This window comes from Plectropomus leopardus, chromosome 9 (genome assembly GCF_008729295.1).
Source record: "Plectropomus leopardus isolate mb chromosome 9, YSFRI_Pleo_2.0, whole genome shotgun sequence".
In the NCBI taxonomy this organism is placed as follows: Eukaryota; Metazoa; Chordata; class Actinopteri; order Perciformes; family Serranidae; genus Plectropomus; species Plectropomus leopardus.
The window spans coordinates 14,634,315-14,648,464 of record NC_056471.1 but is presented as its reverse complement, the minus strand read 5'-3'; the positions used below and the strand labels follow the sequence as shown (position 1 = coordinate 14,648,464).

The 14,150-nt window shown below is 38.7% G+C and overlaps 1 protein-coding gene across 3 annotated transcripts in view; it reads right to left on the bottom strand.

Moving 5' to 3' along the window:
* The window catches only part of gabrb2a (gamma-aminobutyric acid type A receptor subunit beta2a), a 42,479-nt gene that overhangs the window by 21,276 nt on the left and 7,053 nt on the right, over positions 1-14,150 (bottom strand). For 2 of the 3 annotated variants that reach the window (XM_042492848.1, XM_042492849.1), the window contains exon 4: positions 1,802-2,022. In XM_042492848.1, coding sequence (XP_042348782.1) covers positions 1,802-2,022 — 221 coding nt within the window. Of the gene's footprint in view, positions 1-1,801; positions 2,023-12,296; positions 12,425-14,150 lie in introns of those variants that run through there. The other variant, XM_042492850.1, reaches the window with a different exon arrangement.

Here is a 14,150-nt window from a genome sequence, read left to right as displayed (position 1 = left end):
CGCAGAATTTTTAAACATGGGAAAACACACTGAAAACAGACTATTGACTCCTCCCCCATTGCCAGAAGTCCAGAGCGGTGTGCACAGCTCTGCAGCATTCCAGTATGTCTTTGTGTTTTGTTTACCGGTGTGTCACATTTGACGTCACGGACAGGACAGAAAACAGGTTAGTAAACAGTAGAGAGCAGCACTGAGGCCAGTGAAAATGTTATGGTGGTTCTTCTTTTTTTATATCTCTTACTTATTCAGTCTCTCTTTCCAGCTTGATGCAGACTGATTTTCAAAAAATTTTTGAGAACTGCTTGGGCGGATATGGGCGGTATTTTTTGGTGGTGTGTCATTGCATCTTGCAGGCAAAGGGGCTAAAACTAACATGTTCAAACGGGTGTTGTGTTTCCATCAATGCAGAGCCAGAGGTAACAAATGAGAGCCGGAGGTGATAAATACCAGTGTCGTTTGTCCCAGGTGTGAATGTCGATTGAAACAAAGCCAGATGTTCGCGGGTCTTTCTTTTTTTGTTGTTTTTTTGTACAGTGGGAAATGGCTTATATAGTTATTTGAATGGATGTTTCAAACTTTTTTGTTTGCCACTGCATTTTTTTAAAGACATATGCAGGATTTTCCTTATACACTATATATAGAGTTATACAAAAGTAATCATCACTTATAATTCATTGAAAGTGTATGGCCTGTGCTTATCTGCAGAGACTCTGCCTGTATTTCAGATCAGATCAGAAATCAGATCAGAAATACTTTATTGATCCCCAAGGGAAAATTGCCTATTTCATTATTTTCCTTTTATTTTGCTGTCTTAGGGACAATCCTGGGCACAGCACACAGGTAGAAATGAGATGCCACACTATAAGCAGCACACATCAAAATAAACTACGAAAATTGTGGACACTGCAAAGAATAAACAAAAATATACTGAATCTGGGGTTGGCTTTCACTTTCACTTTCCCTGGTGATTCTGTTCACAAACTGTAACTGACAATTCCTGCATAGTGTACGTTTAAGTTAATTATGGCACTGTTCATTCATTCGCACCTTAACTTCACTGTAAATTCCTTCCCGTTTGATGTGTATTATTCAATTTTCTCTTATTTTTATCTTCCTCTTTTTATATTCTGCTTGTGTGTCTTTTTATATTGCTGTGTGTTTCTGTTTATCCTTGTCTTTATATATTTTATGTCATAAGCTAAACACTTTCCTGTTGAAATGGGCAACACAAATAAACTTGCCTTGCCTCGTTGTAATCATGTCAGAATTACCTTGCAACCCCTTGGGCGCCCCTTGGGCGTGCCCAGCCCCCCACGTCCTAAAACATTTCTGTTTTTGTGTTGGGCACACCAAAAATGTCTAGAATTGTCCCTCAATGTGTGGAAAGACTGTGTGCCTTATAGTATAGTTGGGCAGTTACTTAACTGTGACGGATGTTTGTTGCATACAGTTTGGGTTACAATTTAGCTGTTTAGATAAACTGGTGATTTGTGTAGTTTTAGAAATGTTGCTGCTTTCCAAGATGTCAGCTGTTAACTTGGTGGGTAGAATATTAGTATCACCAATGTTAATGATGGCAAAACTACAAAAAAAGGACCCAAGTTGTAAAAAAAACACAGAACTGTCCTCTAACTGTGTGTTGCGTCAAAATCAAAGAGCCACTAAAGTCATCATTTAAGGTTCATTAAAAAGTCTCAGTCAGACGCGATGCATCTGACACAATCACATTACTTCATTATGCATCGCCATCAATCCACTAACAGTCATGACACAATATGAGGGGCAGCTGTAAAAGGCTTACCTGAGTCCATAAAGCACCGTGCCATCAGGGTGGAGACGGATCATCCTGTTCTTGACGGTGACGCCGTGAACGAAGGACTTCTTGTCATTGAGGAAGTAAGTGTCGGGGACCCACAGCTGATCCGCCACCCGGTTATCCAGAGTCAGGTTGTAGGCGATCTCAGAGTAGGACAGACGCTTGTCCCGCCACGCTTGCTGGAAGTACATCGTCAAGGTGTAGTCCTGGAGGGACAGAGGGGGGAAGTCCATTTAATGAGGCCAGTGCAGCACTTTAAACACAAGAATCAATAACGCTGACAGTAACTCCACTGTGAAGCCAAAAAAACACTGTCAACAAAATGTACTGACAAAGTCTTTTAGGTGGTATCTTAAAGATCCGATTTGTATAAGATTTAGTGGGATTTAGTGGCATCTAGTAGCGAGGATTGCAGATTTCCTCCAGCTGAAACTTTTCCTGGTTAGAATTCCTTCTATGTTCATTTTTCAGGGGATTTTTACCAGGAGCCCAATTATCTGCAGAGGTCTCTTCCTCTCAAAAACAACCAGAATAAACACTGAATAAAGCAGTATCCTCGATTCACACAGTCAGGTGCTTCATGTTCTTGGTCAAATATAATTTTTATATGGATACCACAACAATATCAGTATTATATACCATGCAAACTGATATTATTAATATATGTCAGCTATAGGTCAGTACATATGGACATATGAATTAAAAATTTCAACCTCATCTGGAGTTTGATTGTCCACTGTAAAACTTTTGACCACAGTAGTGTTTTCTTTTCATACTGTGTTTTTCCAACTCCGTTTGATGAGACTTTTCAGGCTGTCAAACATAACCAAATGATTAAAATTGGACCTGGGACATCAGCATTTTCATTTCTACCTCAGAGAACTTTTCTCTTCTCGGCTGTATTATGTCTCTCCATGTCCTAATCTCTTGGGATGAGGCCTCTAAACATCTATATTGTGTTTCTTATATTCAGGTGATTATACACTGAAGAAAACATACCCCTAAATCATACACACTGGACCTTTAACTATAGACCAAATCACAATATTTATTTACAATAACTTCCTTCTTATAGGTGTATGCTATAATTAGAATATTGTCACTGCTTCATCTTGCTGTCAGACAGACATTTCATTCAGGGGACTGAAGCCTTATCTTAAAGTCACCAGACTCCAGTGACAAAAACGGTTACTTTACGTTGCAGAAAACTGAGTTTCAGGTTTACTGATGCCTCGATCAGTTAATCTGTAACATTAAGCTGAACAAATATCCAAATATAGTGTGCACTTAAACTAATAGTGATTTTTTTAGGTGGCTAGAATATGTTTTGCTGTGGCTCCCATGCACAGCAGTACATTGCTAAGCTTCCATTCCAGTAGATTTGGTTTATCAAAGACGCCAGAAAAGTAACTAAACAGCAGAATGGATGGATTGTACCAAAAATCCTTTGAAACCTGAGCAAATTCATTTGATTTCTTTCAAAAACATGGGAGGGCAACGAGCAACTCAACTCAAAATGGCCAACAACAAGACAACCTCAAGAAAATGCAACCCCCCCCCCCAAAAAAAATACCAATAATAAATATACGTATAATTATAAGAATTATATATATATACAGTATTCTGCATGTTTTTCTCTTGACATTGTTCATCATATTTTTCAGATCAATTCCTTGTGACCTTTTAGTAATGTTTTGGCAGTTTGCGGGACATTTCTTGCCAAGTTGCTCTTTATCTTTTTTTCTCCTCTTTATTTGTGTTTTTGAAAGACGTCAAATCAATTTCTTCAGGTTTAAAGGTTAAAATGATTGTGAAAGGCATCTGATGCAGCACAAGAAAACTGATGTTGATTCACGTGTTGAAGGATTACATTTTGAAATGTTACAGTCATGGTTTAAGATGACAACAGGATCAAAAAGTTTTGCCAAATTCACATATTTCCGCAATAGAAATCAATTGCCTGTCGTCTATGCATGGGTGATTGTTGTTGCTAGCGTGATATGATTTGCTCTAAGAGAATATACTTCACTTTCACTGTCATCTCAACTGCGAATCATGTCATGCACCAGCAGTGTCATCCAACTCTTATATTTGAACATGACTCCATAGATGTGTCACAGCGCGCCGTATGGACTCTGCATAGTGAGAAGGTCAGCCAAAAGGTCATGATGGTCTGAAAGGCCACAGCCTTAACTAGGGGCCATGGTGGCTGAGGTTGGGGGGTTAATATTCAACTATCCTCACTTAATTTTGAGACCATAACCAGAGGGGAACTTTCTCAGCTGGCTGACTATCGTCTCACGCTGCTTCTACTCAAACAAATAATGCCATTTTCTGCTTTATAGAGACAGAACTCTGGTGCAAATGTCCAGTGGATTTCAGCAGATAAGGCTTCTCCCATGTCTCTTTTTTGCCTTTAATTAACCACCAAACTACTTATGATTGAGGTGAAAGTTTTCCAGATTGAAAAAGCTGCATTTCTACTGTACGGTTTGTTTTTACACATGCTCGGAGATGTAGCATTAAACTGTATCTCCTCCTCTCCCTCTCTTTTCTCTGCTTCTCACTCTTAAAAAAAGACTTACACCCACACAGCCACAGTAAAACACAGCACTGCAGTTGGATCTGCTCTGTTGCAGTGTATTGCAGTGCAATCGATGAGTAGGAAAACAAATTAAAAAATACGGCCCGTGAAACGGGGCCCTTGAGCTTTTTCTCCAAGCAGCCATCATCATTACTTTCTGCCGTGTTTCTATGTTTCCAAGTCATTTTTGTTGTTCTCTCTTTGTCATCACACATTGGTTTGACACTGCAAAAGCAATTGCCACTTTGGCTCTTAAAGTCTTATCATTCATTGCATGCAGTGTGCACGAGCAAAGCGCTGCATAAAAAGGGCATCTAAAAATACATGAGCTGCTGCCATGTTGATTTTTTCAGGAGTGAAAAGTCAAGCGAGGACGGCCGCATCCTTATCCTGTTTTACAAGAGTTCCCACTGAACCTTCCTCTCACACTCGCTCCCTCTCTGTCTCATTATCAGCCTGTCGATCGGATATCTCTATCACCTTTGGGATCGTTAGCTGCTGCCTGCAGGCTCGGTGTACATCACCCACTGAGGCGGCATCTCCTGCAATACGTCCCTGTCTCCACTACCATCCATCGCCATGTGGAAGAAGGAAACACAAGCAGCCAGAATCCTTCGAGAGGGAGAAGTTGCTAGCAGACGCTAAACCTCTCTTCAACTAAAATAGAAAAGTGAAGCTAATAATATTAACTGTAGCCCTGTGGTAACAATCTGAGCAACATGAAGCACAAGTCATTTATCAATACGGTGTCACAGATAATGTCTCTGCTTTATTCTTTTTGCTCCACACTGTTCTTCGATATATAGCTGGAGTGAAACGTCATTTGACATTTTAGTAGATATTGTAACAAGGGAGCGTGCACATGTTACACACACATTTGCATTCACAGCTATTAATATACACACTTATATTTATTCTACATTACATTCACAAGATAGAATTTGCAAGTACTGATTATTATCGTTATCAAATATCAATGTTCTTAAAAATAATAAGAGTAACTGAAGAATCTTTTGGTGTAAGATGCCAGAAACAGAGGCTCCTCCAGAAATTTTTCATAGGGGTGGTCAGATGGGGCCAATGATAGTTTTGTCGTACCGAAATGAAAAAGGTTGGAGTATATAGGCCAGTTGTTTAAGAGCAACAAACTTGTGTAATTTGGTTTCTTGTTTTACATTAAATGTTACTAATTATTTGATGTGCATAGAATAATACCACAACCTTGATTTAATGTTATGTAACCCTTCATGGTGCTGCCACTGCCCAGAAAACTGAGACATACCAAACATAATTACCCAGTCCAAGGTTTGTCAAAAATGCATGTTTTGTCTACTTCAAAGCCCCCAAAATGTACCATGAAATAGAGCAAGAAAAGCAGCTGAAACCAAATAGGTTTCTGACTAATAAATGACTTCTACGCATCACTTATCATTGTCAAAATATGGTTTTAATTATCGTTTGATTGACAAATGATTCATTGACTAATGATTTTAGCACCAGTAAGATTTTTAGTTGTAGGCTGTGTCCAAAATCATTTGGACAAATATTTACTTATTCAGCAGTCAAGTAAATTTCATTCAAATAGCCTAATTTAACAAATCACAAATATACCTACATGGGCTTTACAGTACGATTCAGGTGAGAAAAAACTCAAGAAAACTCCTTCACAGGGAAAAATTCAAGATTTTAAAGGACACACAGAGAGCACAGACCTCCGTCGGGGCCAATAGTCATGTCTTGTATGACATGCAAATAAGAAACCACAACCACTAAATTAGCTGGATATATCCCCTCAGTATCAGACAATTCAAATTTGGATGAATAAGTTGGATGATGATATGTGTGTATATACATTTTCACCTAAGATTGGGAAAAAAGCGTTCTTGCAATTGCACCACTTCTCCCACTAAACCGCTGCTCCAGACTGCTGCATAACGACTGCTTTCTGTATGAGCTATCACACACACACACACACATTCGACTACCATAGAGTATAACTGGTACCTGTAAATGTAAAATGGAATTTGGACTCCTTTTTACAAATGGCTGTTTTGTTGCTATTTAACTTTAACCCTGTCTCGCTATGCTAACAAAAATGAAAAATAATTTGTGTATCAGCCCTGTGATAACAATCTACTCCAAAATTTAATCTGTTCTTTTTAGCCCATGCTACAACCCACCAACAAGGTCAGTAGTTTTTCTGTATATCTGCAGACAAACAGAAAAGCAAACCAACTGAACTGAAAATGTAACCTCCTTGAACAAAGGTAATAGGGGAACCCATCAGCTACCAGTTTGACGACAATAGGCCCCTAGGGGCAATGGTCTCTTAATACATTTATGGGACAACGGTCAATATTTCAGGGTGTCCTGTCCTGGTGTAGCCAGTGGATATCTGGGCCAAGACTTCCTCTTCTGTGTGTTCTGAGTAATTTTGGCTAATCTCTATAAACAGATATCAGCATATGAATAAAGATACATTTTTAAAAAGCTAATATAAAGCTAGATCATCATCAGACAACAGCAAATAGGTTCCGAAACTGCACTTTGGCCAACGCCTTCCAGTTTTTCATATGGACCATTTACCTCCCGCTCAAACATAATAGGTAAATACTGCTTGGACTACAATGTATTACAGACGTAAATCAGAATGCTTATCTGATACCAAAATGGTGCCCCATGAAAACCTCTTATTACTATAAGATATAGTGTCAACAATATCATAGAGACTATATATTATACATGATAGTGGGCAGTAAAATGAGATTTTAGACACTAATGAGTCATTGTTATAAAAGCATTGTGGGATTATTAGCAGAAAGTCAAAAACTACAAAAATACAAAAAATAGAGAGTAAATTTACTGCAATATATTATACAAGTCATTTCAGATGCAGCTTTGGGCCTTTTTCACAACAGACATTTTAACTTGTGAGTAAGAAAAGCACAGGTCTAACTTAACACTGACAATAATAGTGAGCCGTGCAGGGAAAACAAAACCAGAACCCTGAAACTGAAGCAACTAAATGGAATTCAGCCATCATTAATTTGAGTATTTACACATGTACTTCTCCTCCTGTGACATTTCAAAATGTCTGCAGTAAAAAAAAGCCTATTGAATATAAAACCTTGTCTGTTGTTAAATTAACTGAGCTTGGATTCAAGGTGCCTGCTCTCATTTTATCGTGTGTGTGTCTGTGCAATAGTGTGTGCCTCGTGTACGTTTGGGCGGGTTTGAGAGTATAGCGATGCACAGCTACAGCACAGAGAACACCTGGGCCTGCACGCTGCCTCCTGGCTGTGCTGTAAAATGGCAGCGTAATTACGGCCTCACAGATGGTGCTGTTTACCTTCACTCGGACATCACATGAGCTCAGAGAGGGACACAAAATACAGCTGCTTCCCCTTTCTATCCAGCTCTCTCGCTACAGTCAAAGTTATTGTTCAAAGAAAATCTGCACTGCAAACTACTGTACCGCCAGAGAGTACATTTTGTCCTGTGACAGTGAGAAGGGTTGTACTATTCTGGTGCTGTGCAGGAAAACAAAGCAGGAAAATCATGTCGTTTTCATGCATACAAAGCTAATCCTTTTACATCTGCATGTTAATTTTTCAGAATTGTTTTCAACTGCAAATCAAGAAAATCTGCACGATATTCTTGTCCCACAACATTAACCAAAACTCTGCGCTTGCATACATTTTCTGTTAATATAGTGCAGCACTAATAGTAAACATAAAAGTGAAACACTCAATCAAAGCATCTTTTAACACAAAATATAATTGCTAAACCACATTAAAAGAAGCAGAAATGCACGTTTAGGAGTCTTCCTTCATCTAACATTTTGTCTGCTGGACTAGAAATAATCTCTGAGTAATAAACAAGACATTTTCTGTGTTATACGTGGAGAGCATTCTCACTCCACACACACAAAAGATGGCGAAGCAGGTGAGGGGGATTTCACAGCATGCATCGCCAAAAAAAGCTGCAGAGAAGTGAGAGACAGACCGTCCCATGCTGGAGCGTCGGTCTCCAAAGCGACCTTCAGTCTCCTTGTCACAAGCACTCCTCAGAAACTCCATTAACATCACACAGTGAGCAGTGAGCATCAGTGAGGGAGACATCTTGTGGAGAGCACCAATATTGAGAAAAAAAACAAAAAACAGTGACAGCAGCGAATATTTAAAGATGATGAAGACACAAACAAGGGCCGGCTAACTTAAAAAACATCAAGGCTGGTTGCACACTGACAGTGTCTCACTACAGATATGTTTCTGGGCTAACAAACCCCCATTAAGAATCTGACAGAGTGACAAGAGTACATTTGTGTTTCCCTGAGAAATCTGACAGGCTACAGTTGTTACAAGACCTCCATTACAACTACATCAGCTGTCACAACCGACATGGGAGGGAAGCTGCCAATAAACGAGCTCAACACAACACATACCGCTCTGTTTGTAGATTTAGATCTGAAGACACAGCTGACGTTAATGTGCTCCCTTTCTGTTCATGATGAAACCATCTCGCCAGTTTGATTTATTTACAGTGCTCTGCTTGTGTCCACCAGTACAGTCTGTGCTCTTATTTGTATTCATTGTAAATTCTGTACCTGATAACTATCAGGGAGTTAGACGTCTTTGGGATCTAACTGACCTCAAACGTTTCCCTTTGAAACCAGAGCGCTGGATTGATTTCTTTCAAAACTATGGGAGGACAGCAAAGAGCAACAAAAGAAGACCCTAAATAGCAGGAAATTAGTTAAAAGTGCAAGGAAATTACCTGAAATTAGTTTAGCAAAGTTCTAAATCCAGTCACTTCTTGCAATTTGTGATACATTTATTACCAAAATACTCATTGCCTTTTTTCCATGTTTTTAAAAGAAAACAAACAAGTTTGTTCGGGGTTCAAAAGTCAGAATGCTGTAACCTCAGGATAACATGAATGTTTCCGAATCTTAGCAACTTTTGGCAAACAAAATAATAATAATAATAATAAATATTTGTTTATAGCCTTTACCAACTGTCAGGCTTGCTGTTAGGAGGGGTCAAAGGGTGACCCTGGCCCAGGTCTATGTTTGATCCTCAAATGGGATCATAGACAGCAAATTACTTACTGACTTTATTCCCAGCTGGCCACCAACATCATTAGACAGTGCTACTTGGTTGAATTTATTGTAAGTTGTGACGTCGAGTGTCGAGTGCAAAAACATCTAATGCCAATCTCAATTTAAAGTAGAATACTGGTGACAGATGATATTTTGTTGGTTTTAAGTTGTGTTGGACAGTAACCAAAGTCCAGCGTTATCCAAACATCTCATGCCAACATTATTTTGACATACAACAAGATTTAGTATGTATGATTATGATGAAACAAGCCAAATGTCTGCAAAAAATCGTTATGTTAACGTCCACACTGTGAAAGTCTAACATCGTTGGAAATTTAAATTATCATCAACCTGAACCCTCATTCCAACCAAAATTTAATTAACAAGCCCAAACTCTTTCTTACTGATGTCCGGTGCCACCAAGGTTACCGCAGACAACATGAAATATATGTATTTTACATAATAAATACATTAATCATCATCCATAAAACACATTTAAACTTCTCGTCTGAAACAACACCCCACAGTTATTGTTAAAAATGTATGGTGGAGTTTCATCAGCTGAAGGTGGGTACAGTCTGTGGGTGACAGGCAAAGCTGAACGAGGCAAAGGTGAGATTAGACCAACAGAAATGCAAATAAAACCCTCTGTAGAGTCCTTGGGTTTTAAGTTAGAGTTACTGATATCATATGAAACTAGATGATCTAATGCATCTATTGCTATCTTGTGAGAATGGGGCTATATATGGCTCCAAGGCTTGGCAAAATTTTGGTGAGAGTGGCATTGCCGTTTTTTGAAATGATGTGTTTGAATATTTCTGCATACCAAGATCCCTAAACAGTCTTAGATTTGTATAAATTAACAATTAGAAAGTTTTAAAAATTGTGATACATGAAGAGATAATTTATAGACCTATTCCATCTTGTGAAAGGCTCATTGAATGGATGATGTGTACTCTGAATCAGAAAATATGAAATGCAAGTCTCCTTCAAAAATGATCAAAGACAAGCTGTAGGTTTGTGGGAAAAATTAAATGCTCTTGTTTCACATGGAAATATAGATTAAAATTGTTCTAAATTGTCATGTAAAATAAAGGCATTTTAATTTTCATCATGTGCATTGGCGTTGGAGATGGCGAAGCCCATTGTTGAATAAATTCACTCTGATTGGTAATTATACTTATCGCTCGAAAAGAGAAACATAAGTGAGGAAAGTAAACAAAAAGCTAGAGTCAAAATCGTTTTTCTTCAGTCAATGAGCTCTGAAGAAATGTTGTGTCACTGTTTGCTGGTGCACGGTAATATGTTTTGTTCTTTTGACACTGGACTGTATTGTTGATGTGCTAACTGGCTGCAGACTACCATCACCTGCTATTATGGGGAGTAATTTCCTCTCACACAGGCGCAGAATGTACGAGCGAGTTGGCCATTGGCTGTAATCTTTGTGATGTTTTCATGTGTAACTTTTTGTTCGAGATACAGGCGATGTGAGGTGACGCAGCAGTCGGTGTTTATCACTGCTAGTTCTTTGATGTTCTGGAGCAACACAACTTTCCTTGTGCTGCTTTCAGATGCCTTCCACAATATTTAAATCTTTGAACCCTGAGCAAACGGGTGTGATTTCTTTCAAAAGCATTGGGAAAAGGAAATGAGCAATTTGGTAATTAATGTTCCACAAATTGCAAGAAATTAGCAGATTTATAAAATTATTTTTCTTCTATTTTTAAACTAAATTTCTGGTCATTTTCTTGTCCTTTTTCATTGATTTCTTGCCAGTTTTGGGGTTGTTTCTTCTTTGCCTTCTCCCCATATTTTTGAAAGAAATCATGCCAATTTCCTCAGGTTTCAAAGGGATAAGGTAAAGTTGGAATATGACTTTCAGTCTTATTTGAAATAATTCTTTTCACTGTATTTTAAATTAACTGATTTTATAATTTGTGTCTTTTAATCATATTAAGGCCAATGGCTTATTTGAAATTGCCTTCTTGGTATTAGAGCTAAGGGTGGGTGTATGGTGATGTTGAGTGGGTGTGGATGAGGGGCCCAATTTTGTCCCCGTGTCCAAAATTCTTTACGGCTGCTAACTGCTAACCCTCAGCATCAACATGTGAACTTTATAGCATTTTGAACAACTAATGAAGATATTTCAGGGAAAAATATCTGCACACACACTCAGGCCCATCCTACATCCAGAACAGTCAAACTGTACACTCCAGCCCATCAACTACCTTCTGCTGCTGCCAAAATACCTGCTACTCTCATTATGAAGAGGGCCCGACTCCCACTCTGCCAAGTCAAAACTGTTTGCTGTGACACCACAATGATGGGACAAACTCCCCATTGACATCAGGACAGCAGAACGACACATTTTCCATCATGATTCTTGCACTTTATGGCACTGTGCACTAAACAAAAATTTCAATGCAACACTTTTGTTTTTGCTCCCAATTTTCACAGGTTTAACAAGGCGATGGCTCTGGTGGACATGCCTACACAGTCAGTACGCCAGTGGCACTCTGGCTCAATCTTGGGACATCTGTGTGGAGTGGCCTTTCGCATCAACCAACCCAAGGCACACCTTTGCAGTTATGAGGCTCTTTAATAAGCTTTAATACTGATGTGTCACACCTGTAGTGTGGATGGATTGTCTTGGTAAAAAAGAGAAGTGCTCACTAACATGGATTTTAACATTTTTTTTTACCAATATTAGAGAGAAATTTACCTTAACTGGCTTCCAGTTTCCATGCCCAGCGGAGATTCAGATAAACAGATGAGTGTTGAGTTGTGTTATTTACCATGTTTAAATGTTGATTCATGAAGGCTGGTTTTCATATTCCAGTCTGAAGATACTAGTGATGATGATCCAAAAATATTAAGAAATAACAAACAACTTGAAGCAAACAAAAGCTGTTGAAAAAGTGTGTGCTGGCGTCTTCTGAGCTGAAGGACTAACTGATGACACCTGGCACAACACCCCTAATTATACAACATCCTTAGGTGAATTAAGGCTTCAAAATAAGAGCACTTACAAAAATAAAAAAGGAAAAAGAAAAAATCTACTTCTCATCCAGCCAAGCACATAAACTAAAGCATGAATCAAAAACGTATTGGGCTCAGTTATCAAATATTAATATAAACAAAAATGGCTCCTACAATACCTGTTGAGTGGATGAAAAACATCTGAGATCTTTAACTTAAATCTGTGGAAAATGGGAGCAAAAGCACATGTATTGCATTTAAATATATTTTTTTAGCATATATAATGAGATATTTTCTTATTTAGTGTGAGAACAATGCTTTATGGTCTTATTCCAAAAACTGTAGAACTTGATCTAAAGACTTGAGATATGTTACCTTTTCATATTTTTGAAAAAAGCTCACTGGATTTTGGGTGTAGCACTCTACTGAGAATCCCATTGTTGATGCGCAACCTCTTTTCCTAAATAAAATACTTGAAGATCTTTTCTGTATTTTGACTCCATCATCAAATGCTTTTTGCAAAGAGTACCCAACCCCAGTGCCATTCTTTATATTTGGTTTTATAAAGGTAAAAAGAAAAAAAGGGCTGCAATTATTCCGATTATTTTTTCGCATACAGTACTGGGGTCTATAGGCCCCTAAAAGCAAGAGAAATTAAAGGAAATTTCAACAAACCTCAAGGGTTTAAAAACAGTCTATTCATGAACTGCTGGTATGACATTTGGCATGTGTGCTTCTCTCTCTCCTCCTGCAGCTTTACGGGGCCAGACAGACGTCCACCATATTGCTTCACGCTCTCATCTGCTGCCGTGTCCCGCTGCAGAGTGCTCCGACAGAAGCAGAAAGAATCTGCTGATAATAACAATGTCTGCTGTGCACCGCGAGGACAAGGAGACGATTCGACATTTGGGCAATAACAAGCTCATCTGCAGACATCTCGGCCTCTTGTCTGTTTGCTTCCCATCTGTGAGCTGGAGGAGACGCCACAGCACATCAGCTGGTCAAGCTGGGTTTATTCATTTGTTGTGCTCTCTGTGTCTGGTTAAGTACAGGCTTCAAATTAAATATTAGGGGTCAAGGAAGGAGTTAGTGCGTTCTGAATGAGTTGCCAGCCATAGCCGTCCTGAGGGAAGTGACAACATGGACGCCTTTATGACTCTCTCCAATGGGTCATTTTTCAGCTACTTAGCTTCAGTGGAGAAAGTGCCTGACAGAATCATTAAGGGAATCATCAGAACATTAAAGGCTTTTAATGGAGCTGGCAAACTTACTCCCTGTTTTAAGACACGCAGCTTTTTGTTCTCTGTACCGGCCATTATGAAAGAATATTACGACCAATTTAAAGTTGCCGTAACTTTGCTCTTGCAGTCTGCAAGTTTTGATAATCAAAGCAAATGACAAAGCAAGCACATACAAAAAGGAGTACTTTTCCCTCATTTTAAATCGGATTGATTGATCTTTGAAGTGCAAGAAAGAGAAGCATTTCAGAAAGCCACCATTTGATTTACAAATGCAAAGAAAGTAGGATTTAACAAAATGACACATTTAAAAATACGACACTAACTGCATAATGTTTAAAATGTACATACTTGTGGCACATGTTACAATGAGCATTGATCAATTATATGCATTAGATACTTTTCGTTACCAGGTTTTACTTTCAGATACTC